Genomic DNA, 15,216 nt, shown 5'->3' with positions numbered 1-15,216 from the left:
ACGAAATAATGCAATTCATTAAATATATTTATGTGAATTGTTTAACAGTCCTTTTTTCAACATATTCATGTTTCATGGTTTCCACAAAAGACAGCGAATGAGAAACAACTGGAAAATATTAAAGGGTGTTTCATTTACAGTTTTCAATGAGGACAAAGTGTTTGGAGCACTTGTTTTTCCAAATCCTTAAGACAGCACTAAATTCATTAAACTCTTGGCAATCAGCTCTAAATGCAGCATTCATGGCTCTTCAATGAGTTCATCCAGAAAGTAATGGCTGTCTTGCACTGAAGAAACATGTTTAAACAGACTGGCTATATTGACTGTGTGCTGTACGACTTCTCGCTCTCAAGGTAGGTGGGTGTGTGCATGCTGACGAGCGTTCCAGAGTGTGTATCTGTGGGCTTGCTGGTCACGTGTGTGTGCGCCATAGTTGTCTGGTGGGAGAGATTAGAGTCTGTCAGCATCTCCTTCACTGGAGAGCTGAGGTAGTTAACCACTCTTGCCAGGCGGGTCAGTTTATATACCCTTACAAGCAGACACAAAAGCTGAGCCAACAGTTTCAGCTTTAGTGCTTTAAAAGCCCCAATCTCACCCTCAACCTTATTAACAAGAATCCATGCGCGCGCACACACACACACACACACACACACACTAGTGATTTCTGGGAAATCCAAGCAGCAAACCTAAAATCAAAGATGCAAAATATCTAAACATCAATTATAAAACTGATACCTCAGGTTCTACAATCTGATTGGTTGAACAGCATCCATATAGTTGATACAAACACACCTATGAGTGAACATATCAACTGAGTTCTGTATTAATGCAATTAAATATTAAAAAGGTTTACCTTGTACGGACCATGGAATGTAGGACTGAACGTTAAACATACCTGATATAACAACCAGGCTATATATAAACTACAGGACTGATACATACAATAGAACAAAAGATATATAACGAAAATAAAAAAGCTGAAGAAATTATTAGAATATATAATATGATGGGCTGCTAAAAGTAATTAGAATTAGAAAAAAATTAGAATATCTAAAATTATTACACCCACTTTTGACAAGCCCAAGTTCAAGCAAACTTAAAAGCTATAGCTAGCTTTGGCTCAGTGTACCTATATAACTCTCAAAAACCATGGCCATCCTCCACGCACTAATTTCACACACTCTCACATCCTCACAATGCTGCCCATCACATTTTCTCTCAGACGACATGGACGAAATAGCTGTTATTGATGTTCATCTGGGCTGCAGTTGAGCCCAGGTCACCTCAGTCAGGCCATCTCAGCTCATTCTGCTCCAATTCTACTTTAGGCAGGGAAGTCCAGTTAACACAGAAAGAGCCAACTCAACACATTCCATCTTTCCTCAGTCTCTCTCTTTGCTCTTCTTTTCTTTCCTTGTCCCCGGCTCCTCTCAGCCTTCCATTCAGTCTTTTCGTAAACTTTTTACACTCAGCACTGCATTTCACTCTGCTTAAGTAATTCTTAATGATGTTCTGTTCTGTTGAGGAAGGCTGGTCTGTAACAAATTAGACAATTTCACACCCCGGCTCAGTCAGAGAGCTCCTGCATATTTTGTTGCATGTCTAAGTGAAAATTATTTTATTGGAAAATTTCTACTTGCTGAGTATATTTAAAAAAATTGCACAGGCCAAGTGATTGCCCATATAAACAATCTCTGTTCTGATTGGCTGTCCTGTTTTGTGCCTCGTTCAAAAAGCAGTACAACAAGCTGTAACATTTTTATATCTTGAATAAGTAATGGCTAAACCTACCGCACAGTGAATAGGCAGATATACATAAATGTGTTGGCTTGACACCACAAGAAGCAGGTTTTCTTGCAGCTCAGCAGTTATATTAAACTCTTATTACAAAACAAGCAAGGAAATTGTGGATTTCCATGTTATAGGTTCTTTAGTATGATAAACTAAGTCATAAAAAGTCATTTTAGCCATATGGTTTGATCGAAACTACAGTTGGTGTTCAGTTGAGCTCAGCAAACAAATGGACCAAATGAAATGTAAATTTCAGATATGTAAATTATTGGGTTAATACTGTGGAGGCAATGAAATGCAAGGTTACAGAACTCCAATACCTGCAAAATGAAGCTTCCTACTCTTCCTACTCTTCTTAAATCCTGTTCATACTCTACACTGCTTGAAAAGGAGTGTGGTGTTTTTTTTTTTCTTGCAGAAAGACAATTCACAGGACTCAAGCAAAGCAGCCAGAGGTGAAGGAACAGACAGTGAGGTAAAAAGAACAATCCAAAAGTGTTACGACCATGTAAGAAAATGAGAGATACCCTAGCACGCACACGCACACGCACACACACACACACACACACACACACACACACACACACACACACACACAGACTCTCTCTCTCTTTCTGTGGTAGTTCTCTGGTGGATTTCAAATCTGCTGCAGTAGAACTGTGCAGGATTTTCCAGTCTGTCTTCCAAAGGGCCTGGGATATCTCCAGTCCACTCTTACACACACATACACACATGAATGAATACATACACATATATATATGCTTTACAAAGCTGCATAAGCCAATTCCTATCATACTGATACTCAGACACTGCACGTCTAGAGCCGCCAATGTCAATTTATATTAGCAATGACTCCAACTACTAATTATTTCCAAGATTAACTTCGAGTTTTTAAATTGGACTAAAACAAACAATAAAAACTGACTTCACTGAAGAACAGTGATGTATGTTCACATTTCATGCAGCTCTTTAGCTTAAACGTTAAAATTTGGTGCTTGTAACAGACATGATCATATTGTTTACTTTGGATATTAGCTTAGAACTTGATAGCTTAGCTATATGCCCAGCTGGTCAGCTTACTCTCATGAGTGCAGAATACAGTCTAGTTAGCTCACAGAGAGCCTTTTAACATCAGTGAAAAAGAGTCAGCTGAATCAGTGGCTATTTTATGCTTTCCTGTCCATCAGAGACATATGTAAGCAAAAGTGGTGAAAGTATGAAGGCTGGGTGAGAGGGAGTGGCCCTTCAAGTGAGGTGGAAGCTTTGTTTGTTATGACACTACTGCAAGCAGCAAATACTGACAGCTTGTAGAATCAAATGTTTCTGTAAAAAGGAAAAACGCCAAAATACAGAGACTCTCGGATCGGAAATGCAGCTTTGTTTTCCGTTTTGTGTGGCATGTCTCCTATAAAATATGCATCACGACAGAAATTTCCAACACTGCTAATTTACTGAGAACATACATTTAACTGATAATTAATCAATTCTAATCGATTTATTGCCATCGCTCCACATATGTCCTAGATGTTCAGGCTTTTTCTGTGTCAAATCTGTTTGTGATCCTTTGCTCATCTCAGATGAATGAGCTCACAAGTCTTATGCAACACACAGACAGACACTTAGACAGAGACTTAGACAGAGACTGACAGAAGGGGGAATAAGCATCACACACACGTGTAAAACAGAGAGAGAGAGAGAGAGAAAGCAAGAAAGTTAGGAAGAGAGTTAGAGAGCATGAGCTAAAGTTAAAAGGAAACAAAGGGAGAGGAAACAGTGCAGTATTCAGTGTTCAATTACATCACCAGAGAACACCAGATTGCAATTTTGGTAGACAAGCAGTACCTCTGCCTGTCCTTTGAAACAGCTCATCTTGTCACTGTTGCTGCAGCTACAAAACAGCAGGCAGAAAAAAAAACCCATGGCAAAGAAATAGACCAGAATGACCACAACAACAAGCAACAATAGATGGAACCTTCAGATGCCGTCTCCAGAAAATGCAATGAGGAGAACACTGGCTTCATTGGTGGAATGGACCCATAAAGCCTGCATATCTCCAGAGTTCAGAAAATCTCAACTCATAAGATTTAACAAAAAAAACTGTCAAAGCTCTTAAATAAAAAACTCATACACAGATACACACACACACACACACGCACACACACACACACACACACACAAATTCAGCTGAAGGTGGCTTCTTATTCGCCATCTTATTTAAATTTTCTGTTCCACCATTAATATTGCTGCAGTTACATTATGGTGCCTTAAACATAGAACAAATTTTAAAAAAGAAGCTGCCGAATACGAAGCCAACATCAGCTTACCTCAATAAATGCACTTACATAAACACATCCTTAACCATAATATACCTTAAACTTTCAATTGGAAATGTTTAATTCACAGCTTTTGAGCAGCACAGCAAACCTATAATCAGCCACTGGAGTTGCTGGACTGCTGCACTTGCCTCACTGGCTGATCTAACACTATGTACCAAATTACACACTTCTATACTTTATCTACTACACCAATAAGTGCACTTGTAATAGTACACGCGCTATTTCTTGCATAGTATTTAGTGATTTGGAATGTGCCAATAATAACGCAGAGGGGAATCTCAACCATTTAGATTTCAGTTTAAATTCTTATCACTACAGCAGCAAATCAAACCAAATCACTTAAATATAAAATGTACGAATATACAGGATGAAACTGAGAGTTTCGAGAAAAAAAAAGAAAGAAAAAAAAACTACTGCCTTTGCTGGATTGGTCATGGCTTTGTTATCTCATAACTACGGAGCCCTGCTGGTGACATCCTGCAAAAATAAAAATAATGCATGGCCACGCCATATTAATGCAAGGAACAAGACCCTAATGCATGGCCACGACTTGGTAAGGTATGGGAATAAGATACTTAAGTCGTGGCCACGAGATCATGCCTTATTAAGCTGTGGTCAAGGCTTAATTATCTTATTAGGATTAGGATCTCGTTCCTACGCAATAGGATCTTGTTCCCACACATTAATATGGCGTGGCTATGCATTATTTCCATTTATACGGAATGTCACCAGCAGGGCTCTGTACATAACACACCACCACTGCGCTCCCAAATGAACTTGAGGTTGCCTACCAAAATGGTGGCGGCGCGATTGCATGACATCATCTGAATACTACGAATAAGATGTAGATCTGCAAACAATTATAGCAAACTCTCTAAACAAGCACAGTGCTCCTTTCTTCCTCTCTTGAACTGAAGACATGAGCTTTGCCAACAGTGCTGAAAATAAATAGTGCTTGTCAACACATCATATTAAAAACAGTGGGTCTGTGTCTGTATGTGTGTGTGTGTGTGTGTGTGTGTGTTTATGTATATGTGTATGTGTACGTGTATGTGTGCGCGTGTGTGTGTGGTGTGGTGAGGAAGAGGAAGCTGCCAAAAAGTGATCAGACAGCAGATGCTTTCTTCCTTTAAAAACAGTACATCACAAACCTTCAAAAACCACTCTGACTCTAAAGAATCACACAACAAAAAATAGAGCTGAAAAACATGCAAACACACACAAACACCGAGAACATGATGGATGGCCTGTTTTCCGAGCTCCTCTCATCCGAGCTGTTCCTGCTGGTGCTTTGCTCTAGCTCACTTAAGACACAGTTTGTGCTGCCAGCTTAAAAAAAACTACAAAAAAAGAACAAAATCCCCGTCTGTAGCTACTTCTGCATGAGCCACGTTTGTACAGCAGTTGGGTAGAGGGGCTAGTCTCTCTGTGCTTGTGGGATGTGATAAGAGACGAGAGTGGGGCATAACTCACCGAGACTTTTTTGTTCTCCTTATTACCAAAGCGAAACAAATAACACTATTTGCACAGAGTACTGGCAAACATGGTGAGGGTGAGAACGGGAGGGTAAAATTGCACCAACTTATTGTGATGCGCTGATCTGAAAGTGGTGATTGGACTGCATCAATATTGGGATGTTACAAGAGACAACATTCCATGCCTGATTATGATGATATTAGCATTATTTTCCCTATTTTCACATGAAATCAAAAATCAATTATATACACAATACAGTTGTTCATGTACAAAGTCAAAATGTTATTAGGCTCATTCATTATGAATGAATTTAATATACTCTATACATATACGGGGCAGTATGGCTTTTGAGTAAATAGGAGAAGTTGTAACTTGAAAAATAAAATAGCTAGTAAATGATAAGAAAAGCAGTAATACACTGTTATTTTTATTTAACTACTAAAAGATTTTTAAATTTTTTTTTGGTGATTTCTGTAATTTCTTGCCCTGAATCAAAGTTTTGATTTAGACTATTTCTATCTGACATTTGCCTTTTTTGGGATACCACAGCATGGCAGTACAAGAATTTCAACTAAGATAGAAATGTGGTAGTAATATACTGTAAGATAAACTAAAAGTGACATACTGTAAGATAAGCAGTGAAAAATAACATAAAAAAGTACCAAATCCAGGTTTCTTGTGCCATTATTTCACTTCATTTCACAGTGAAATATAAATATACAGCTGTTTTTAAAATAGAATTCTATTGTCTATGTAATTCCTCTCTTTTGTGTATATTTAGCAATAGAACACGAGAGGGAGTGTGTTATCACAAAATAACATCACAGCACTGTAGATCATCACAGCCGTGATGTTATATGCAATAACACACAACCTCAAGTGTTCTATTGCTTTTATACAACAGTTAAATGAATAAAGTAAGAAATTAATAAATCGGTCTGTGAACGTGACACTCAATGTTTTAATGTTAACAATTCCCTTCGCCAAATTACAGTTCCTTAACAAGCAGCTTGTTGCTACGTCAGAGTAACGAACTCCGCTTACTCGCTGCACAGCCGGCAGTTCACACCCCAGCTACTTACGCTAAATTCCAAAACCGTCATTACCACTGAGCAAGCTTTTGTTCTTTATTACGTCAGTTTTATGGCTCAGTCACTCGATTTGGTCAGACTCTGAAGATGAGACTACACGTTTGGCGAATGGTATTCGGTTAATTTCTGGCTAATTCCAGCTTGTTTAGCTGTTCTTCTGTCACTGCTACTGACTGAAACGCTGCTCAGTGTTGTCTCATCTTCAGAGGCTGTATGTGTGTGTGTGTGTATATATATATATATATACATAAACAAAATATATGTATATATATATATACATAAAAAAAAATAAAAAAAAAAATATAAAAAAAAATAATAATATATATATATATATATATATATATATATATAAAATGTATGTTATTTAAAAATATCCATTTTTTATTTGTGGCAGAGTAAGAAGTAAAAATGTTCAAATGGCTTGAGCGTCTCTTACAGCTGTCAACCTCGTTGCTTAGCAACGGTGTCTTAGCGGAGTGATACAGTGTTCGTAAAAAAACCCGTAATGTTATGGCGAAATATCAGCACGGTTAGAATATGAAAATAGAAAATAATAGAAAATAATCCAACTGAAGTCCAATCTGAGATTTCATAATACAGTGAATGGTGTCATAAAGAATCGTGAGTTCAGAGATTTACACCCCTAGTGAGAACCCACACCCACATACACACCCACCCACACACTTCCCAAATAGTAAGCACAGTAGTGATGAGGGGTTTACAAGAGAAAAGGGAGCACAAGGCAAAATCACAGCTCATTCTTACACACCAACGCAAAATCATGCACAAGCACTAAAAACAGACTCAACACATAGTAAATATGACCATGTGTGAGCAGCACTGGAAAAACATGCAATCACCTCTTTTGAATGTACGTCATTGTGTGGTTTGGATTAATGCTTTGACCGTGATCCCAACAATCTCAACATAGTTTAACTGAACCCACAGCAAGCCCAGAAACCTGACAGCGTTTAATAAACTTGCAGTGCCTTTAATAATGAACGCACTGCTAAAGCCCTTCAAGAGAAAAACAGAAGAAGCCCAGTGGCTAGCGTTTAAACCTGGGCATTTTATAGCTAACCAATTTAAACAAACTACTTTACCCTTGCTTACGTGAACAAAAAAGCGGTAAAACGCAAACATAAGACGATATGTAGAGAAAGGTTTTGTAAGAGAAGGTACTTCATGGGTCATTTACAAGGGCATCTTCAAAGAGGAGTCCCTAAGAGATCCAATCTGAGTCTGGTAAATGGAAGGTTCATGTACTGTGTTTGTCCAGGAAGATGCAACAGTGTGAGAGAAGGCTAAACACAGATGAGGAAAAGAGACAAAGATGAATAAAAAAAGGCAGACAAACCTAGATATGGTATGCAGGAGGTCATGCTTTGGCTGCTGATGTAGTCTCTCAGTCTCTTGTAGTTGTCTTCTTTAGACATCAGATACTCCAGCCTCTCAAACGTAGCCTTGTCCTTACGACTCAGCAGCTGGGAGACAGATTGGCAGAGAGAGGCTTAGGGTTTATAGTAAGGCCATTCTATTTTATTCAATGTGTGCAATCCCTTAGATCAGTGTTTCCCAACTTAAGTCCCATAGTCAGGCTTACTATCAGACTTGAACTTTCAGCTTGAGATATCTGATATTTATAACTATCTTGTTTTGACAAATATTCCCCAATTTAACTCAAGAAGGATGTGTTTATTAGCTAATGATTTAACAGAACATACTTTGCAGCCTCAAGGTCTCAAGCTGAGACACAATTGCTATGTTTACATGCACACAATAGCCCTAAATTTACCATCAAACACAAGGCCCGCCACACAATACTATCCGACCTGCAAAAGTATTTTAATTTTCTATTAATATTAGCCCGTTTCACAATGTGCTGCACTACAGTCCCTAGCATGCACTGCAACGTCATGTGCTCCGACTTTCCTGCCCCAACAACAGTCTATGGGACCACGGTTACACCTCAATTCTACAAATTCTGCACAAATCCACACCAGTCACATCACCAAAATGTATTTCAGCTGCAGTTTAACCAACATAAACACATAACATTAGCTCAGCAGCTCAGAAATTGAGCCCAAGTCTTAATGAACTTGCAGCAAAGAAAAGACACCAGGTGTCTAGTTCAAGCAAATAGGTAGGTTTAAAAGACTGAGCGCCTGGGCACATTTAAATTTTGCATATTTCAAGCGGTTATGTAATATTTCAAGGTCTACTACAAGAGCCTGTATTTTACTGTTGACGTTTTTGATACTTTGAATAAAAAAATGGCCAGTTCGGGCTGTAGCACAACATTATGATCAAATGAAATAAAAATGTTTTTTAATCTGGCCCACAGATTTGATGAGATTTTTTAATATGGCCTTTTTACTGGTTGAGTTTGACACCCCTGGTCTACGGCCTTATTCATACCTGATATTAACATTTCTCCCAAGTGATCAGTTCACAGGAGGACAGCGAAATTAAAGCCACTTATTTAAAGCTGCATTTGTTGTCAGACAAAAACATGCCTTGTTCGAGCTCTAGTACGGCCTATTACAAAAGTTTAGATTGCATGCGTTACTAACATGAATCATAAACAAACAGGAGAGGAACCAACGCAGCTGCTTTCATCTCTGCTGTCAGGGACCTTTTGTGATTCATGTTAAAAATGTTATGTGGTCACAAAAATCCCTGACCACCCCTGTTTAAAAAAATTAAACTAAAGCACAAAAATCACACACTGTATATACAGTACACTTAGCAAGTGAACTGCTGTCTGAGCGTCCTGAGACTCAGATTCTGTCTTATGGAAGTGCAGTGCCTTTTTCATAATCCTAAATTATTTCGTTTTATTTTATTTATAAGTTGCAGCCAAGTCAGTCTCTATGGTAGAAAAATACACAGCGCATCACAGATTGGAACGTGTTAATGTGTTGTACAGTTTGCACTGTTGACTAATTTGCATTTAATTTACACTGAACTTTGTGAGTAATGTTTCAATCCATACACTGTTATACTTGGATGGACTCTTATTTGAATAGTGTTAAAAGGACAGAGCACAGCTGCGGTGAAGATACTCTAGTGTGAGAGGTAAAGAAAGCAAACAAGGAAGAAACGCATTTAACAACAAGAGCAAAGACGATCCTAGTGAAGTAATGCTGTAGGAATGCTGTTTGGGGCTTTTGGAGGGGAGCAGTTCTCAGAGAAGAGACCTGAGAGAGGGGATATAGGGGTTAATGTCAGAGTCAGATGTCTGAGTAGACATGAGTGAGTGAACAGGAGAGAGAAAGATGCAGACTACACAGTGATACAGAAGAGAAAGAGCAGGTGTCTGTTTTATAGCAAGCTTTTATAGCAAGCTTTTACAGTGGAAACATTCAGAAGATTCTGGAAGGCCTAACAGCAGCACTGCCTCAATGCCGGCCTTTACAAAGCCGGGATTATGGTTCCTCTGCAACATAAGAGACTCGTTAGCAGGCACAAAAAGCCACTTTAAAGAACAGAAGACGATACCTTGACTCCAATAGTAGTTTGTCCTTTCATCACTATTAAAGTACTGTAAATCTCCATTTAAATGAGTCTGGAAATGTATTAAGACTGCATGGTAGCCTAAGGACTCACCACACAAGACCAGTAGGATCTGTTAGACAGAAACAGCTACAACACTTCCATAACACATGTGGGTGTCAAAAAAAAAAAGACAACAACTTGACGGTTTTATTGTAATTCATCATGTCATTCACATTGCCAGCAGCCATCAATAACCAAGTATGTGTCTGTTCCCCTTGTGTTCGATGCCCTGAATCTAAAACGCTCTGCTCTGCACTCTCCATTTCCTGCTTCTCTGCTCAGCATGGAGGACGAGTTGATTTAAAGATGTCAGAACTGCACCAGTGTAGTCAGACACAAACATAACCGGCAGATGGTAATAAGATGGCGGCTGCAGCTTGCGATTTTTTATTTTTCATTGTCAGATATAAATAAAGATGAGTAGTGCGGTTTCCCTAAAATAAAGCTTTGTCTATGAGCTACTTCACATTTAACTACTGGTAATAGCAGTATTTGGCAAAAGGCTGTAGATCAACAACAAGGGCTGTATGGGGTAAGATCCACATCAATAAAACAGTATAAAAATAGTAAATACATAAAACAGTTTGATGTCATAAATAAACATGGTTAACATTTCAAAGTGTACCATTCACTCTCCAGTCCATATATGGAAACTAAGCTGAAAAAACTGAAACTATAGCAAGTGTTTGAGCCCGTATTGCTATTTGAATGAGGCAAAACACAGGGAAACATTTACATATATCAGTCTTAAAGGCACAGCTGAAGCCTTTAAAACTGAGAAATACAACCGAGATCATTCTTCATTCTTCTAGATGATGATAATTTCACCAAGCATTATGACATGACCGTTAAGCACTATTTTTTAAATTATAACGTTATGAGGACTTTGTTGAGGTGACCCTACTGTGCTATCACCACAGCTGTAAGAACTTTAGTTTAAATAGAACATGAAGTATGACAGCTGTCCGCTAAAATGTCCATGATTGTGACAGGCCTACTATTGGGCATATTTAAAGAGATAATTCAGGAAAAAAAAATGTGATCAGCCAATCAAGACATAAGTCTGCTTCTTCTTGTTTGGTAGTCCAATTGTAAATTGTTTGTTTCATTAGATTTGTATCAGAGCTATGGGGTAATGTAGCTAAAGAATAATGGAAGCTTACACCATCCAAAAAGCAATGGGAAAACTTCATGTGCAAATCACACACAACTGCCTCAAACTGTGTCATATTGTGTTATCTAATTGTTAAGTAATCTCAGACTTGCTTACAGACACATAACATAGATGACTATATTTGGTGTGAAGGGAAAAATGCATAATTGAGTTTTTCTACCTAACTACCGCTTTAAGCCGTTATTTAGTGAGATACTGCAAGTAGATAATTGTGCTACCTACAACAGCATGCAGCAGGAAGTTAAACAGAAATGTTTAATTTAATTTTTAATCTAATAAGGATGTTGAAAAGTACTTAAATAATTGGTTAATGATTCCAAGTGTCAGTATTTGAGTACTGAAAAAAGTAAACACTTATTATTGATTTGTTTAATCAGAATAATGATAAAGCGTTTGTTAGATTTTTACTTATAAAATTAAGGCAACAGCAGCATTCAGAAACGAATTATTAATTAAAAAGAGCAGATAAAACGGCTGAAATAGCCACTTTCTTGTGTTTGCCTTAAAAGGTTAAGAAGGAAGTGTAGCTGTAAGTAGGCTAACTACTTTAGCTACCTTAGTTACAACTCAAAACAATGATATGATGTCATTTGCTACACGTGTAACAGAACAGAAACACCAACAGGTACTCACAGCCCATGTCTTGGTGAGTCTGAAGATAGGAGCGCTCTGCAGACCTGACACCACAGCCATCACTGCATGGAGATTATTCATGTCACACAGTTTCTGTACGATCAGAGACAGAGACAGAGAGACAGAGAGAGAGAGACAGAGACAGAGAGAGAGAGAGAGAGAGAGAGAGAGAGAGAGGAGAGAGAGAGAGAGAGATATTCAGACCTTCACACACCAAGCGCAATTTATTTGAGCATTTTATTCAAAATCCATAGATTACATTGAACACATGTATGATTGATATTTCAGATGAAAACGTAATGTTATTGTATTCCATTATTTTATTCGCAGCATGAACTCACTCAGCCACTGCTGTGATTGGCACAGCAACAACCAAGCTTGACAAATCGGCTAGTGAACAGCAACCCATATTTTTTGACAAATGTCAAAAGCTTGATAGTTTGGCATCTTATTTGTCATGTGATCTGCTAAAATCTCCAAAAGCAGCTCAAAATGGGTTATGGATATTAGAGCTATACATGAGAGCACTCAAAGCTTCACCTGCTGAATGAAGGAGCGTAACTCCATGTGCTCCTTTCACTTTTCCAAAATGAAGAGTAACCTGCTTAGTGCCACCATGGGGCCGTTTTGTGAAGAGAAAATGATATTTGTCACTTAAACACAGTCTGCTCATATCGTTTCTTGTATGGGGCAAACAAAACAATGAAATAAAAAAAATAAAAACTGCATAGATCACACCCAGTGTGCATAATGGTGCAAAAATATACACATGCATGAATATTTTGCATTTTTGTGTTATTTATTTGCGTTTGCTGCGTAAAGGTGAGAGTAAACCTCACAGTAGCAATGTTAAAAACTGTCTGACATCTGTTTATAGTTATGTATGTGGTACGTAGTTATATATCGTCGCTGTCCAAAGAATATTAAGTATCTCCAAAATAGTAACTTTACAGGAGAAAGCAAAAACATTGAATGTAAGTCAATGTAAAGAGGTTTTATTAAGTGATTTCAGAGCATTTCTATTGGTCCATGCAGCATGAAATCTGTACACAATGTAAAGGACAGCTGGTGTGTTGAAATGATATAGAAAACTAAAAATCAACAAAAATGGAGATACATGGTTTTCTTTGGACAGCGACGATACGTAGCATGTAGTGTAAAAAAGTATATGGTACCTTGGCTGTTCTGATGTAGTGACTTAAAACCTCCGCTCTGATCTTCAGAGTCTGAGCGTGAAGAATCTCCCGCACCACCCAGAAACTCACCTACACACACACATACAAAAACAGAGAATGTGTTATAAATCTGTCAACACACTGGGTGTAAAAAGCAAGTCTCTGATCACTGTTAATGTCACTGACCCGACACCCACTACACACCGCAAAACTTAAATTAGTTGGCTTGTCAAGCGAACTTAGTGCTTTAAAAAAAATTAAGTTACTTATCAGGTTCATGTTTCAATAACTTTATAAGTTACAGTTACTTTCTAACCTACAGGGATCAACAATTCGGCAACAAGTTAGGTAAACCTAAACAGCCCAATAATCATAATAGGCTTCCATTAAGATGGCAATACTCTATTTTTTCAAGTTCTGCTCAATCTTAAATTAGATCATTTAACGTGAATCAAATATTTTAATGTATTTGCATCAATTAAAACAATTTCATTATATTAAATCAACTGTTTCATACAGTAACAAATAAATGGCTTAGATAAGACTGGAATCACCCATTTTTAAGGACTAATGGTTTAATGCATATTTGCCATTCTGTTAGCATGCATGGCGATAAGCTGAACTAGTAAACCTGAGAACAAAACATCATCATGGTGAGAGTAACAAAAACATAAAAAATGCATCCATCAACGTATGCTATAATAAAAAATGACATTTTGTAAACAGAATTATATTTATAAATTAGAAAAATAAGTTATTTAACAGAAACCAACAAATAAGCTAATAATGCTCGAAGCTTCTTGGGCACAAGACTGTTCAAGGATAATGCAAGAAATACTGTGTTACTAGATTTGTAAAAAAGTTAGTAAACTTGCAGCTTAAGCGTTCTGATGGCTCAAATGATTTGTCAAATTTTCAAAGATTAATACCTAATGCTTTCCCACAATCATCTATAGCTGAAAAAACATAAAACATGCAAATGTGGCTTTGTAACTCACTCAGACTGCCACATGTCTGTGGCAGTCTGCCTTAAAGTTGGGAGAACATAATTGTCTAAAATGTCTGTGTATGTTGTAGCATTAACGTTACCCTTAACTGAAACTAAGGGCTTTAGCCCAAATCCTGAAAAACTGCTCCTGACCGTTATCCCTCCTCCACCAAACAGGTGGCATTATGCATTGTGGTCAGTAGTTTTCTCCAGGTATCCACCAAACCCAGATTCATCTACCAGACTGCCAGAGTGAAGCATGATTCATCACTCCAGAGAACACATTTATACTGCTCCAGATGTCAGTGGTAAAATGCTTCATACCAGTCCAGCAGATGCTTGGCACTGTGTATAGTGATCTTAGGCTTGTGTGCAGCTGCTCCGCCATGGAAACATTTCATGAAGCTCTCGACACAGTTTTTGTGCTGATTTTTCCAGAAGCAGTTTGCAACTCTACAGTGAGAGACGCAATACAGTCCAGATGATTTTTTACACGCTACATGCTTCAGCACTCAGCTGCTCCGCTCTGAGTTTGTGTTGTCTACCATTTCATGTTGTGCCTAGATGTTTCCACTTCACAATAATGGCACTTACAGTTGACCAGGGCAGATCTAGCAGGGCAGGAACTGCAAACTGATTTGTAGCAAAGGTGGCATCCTATGAGTTTAAAATCACCAAGTTCTTCAATAGGACCCATTCTACTGCCAGTGCTTGTCTATGGAGATTGCATGGCTATGTGCTTGATTATATACACCTGTCAGCAATGAGTGTGGCTGAAACACCTGAACTCAATAATAGGGAGGTGTGTCCTCATACGTTTGGTCATACAGTGTTTGTATTATAATAAATCTACATAGATTAAGAATGGAGATGCATCAAGATGCATCAAGAATCATTTTATAGTCACATCTTGACACCCTGAATTGAAATCAAACTGAATTACGAGGTGCCTAGAGACTCCAACCCCTACTTTCACCTCAAACCCGTTTGTTTT

General features: G+C 38.0%; 1 protein-coding gene across 2 annotated transcripts in view; it reads right to left on the bottom strand.

Annotated features, from left to right (window-relative positions):
- Positions 1–15,216, bottom strand: part of ralgps2 (Ral GEF with PH domain and SH3 binding motif 2) — a 158,439-nt gene that overhangs the window by 63,585 nt on the left and 79,638 nt on the right. For both annotated transcript variants that reach the window (XM_036581540.1, XM_036581541.1), the window contains exons 7-9: positions 13,235–13,324; positions 12,060–12,152; positions 8,052–8,178 (exon numbers count right to left, since the gene is read on the bottom strand). In XM_036581540.1, coding sequence (XP_036437433.1) covers positions 8,052–8,178; positions 12,060–12,152; positions 13,235–13,324 — 310 coding nt within the window. The remainder of the gene's footprint in view (positions 1–8,051; positions 8,179–12,059; positions 12,153–13,234; positions 13,325–15,216) is intronic.

This window comes from Colossoma macropomum, unplaced genomic scaffold (genome assembly GCF_904425465.1).
Source record: "Colossoma macropomum unplaced genomic scaffold, Colossoma_macropomum, whole genome shotgun sequence".
Lineage (NCBI taxonomy): Eukaryota > Metazoa > Chordata > Actinopteri > Characiformes > Serrasalmidae > Colossoma > Colossoma macropomum.
The sequence above is the reverse complement of the archived record's forward strand: the minus strand, read 5'-3'. Positions and strand labels throughout refer to the sequence as shown.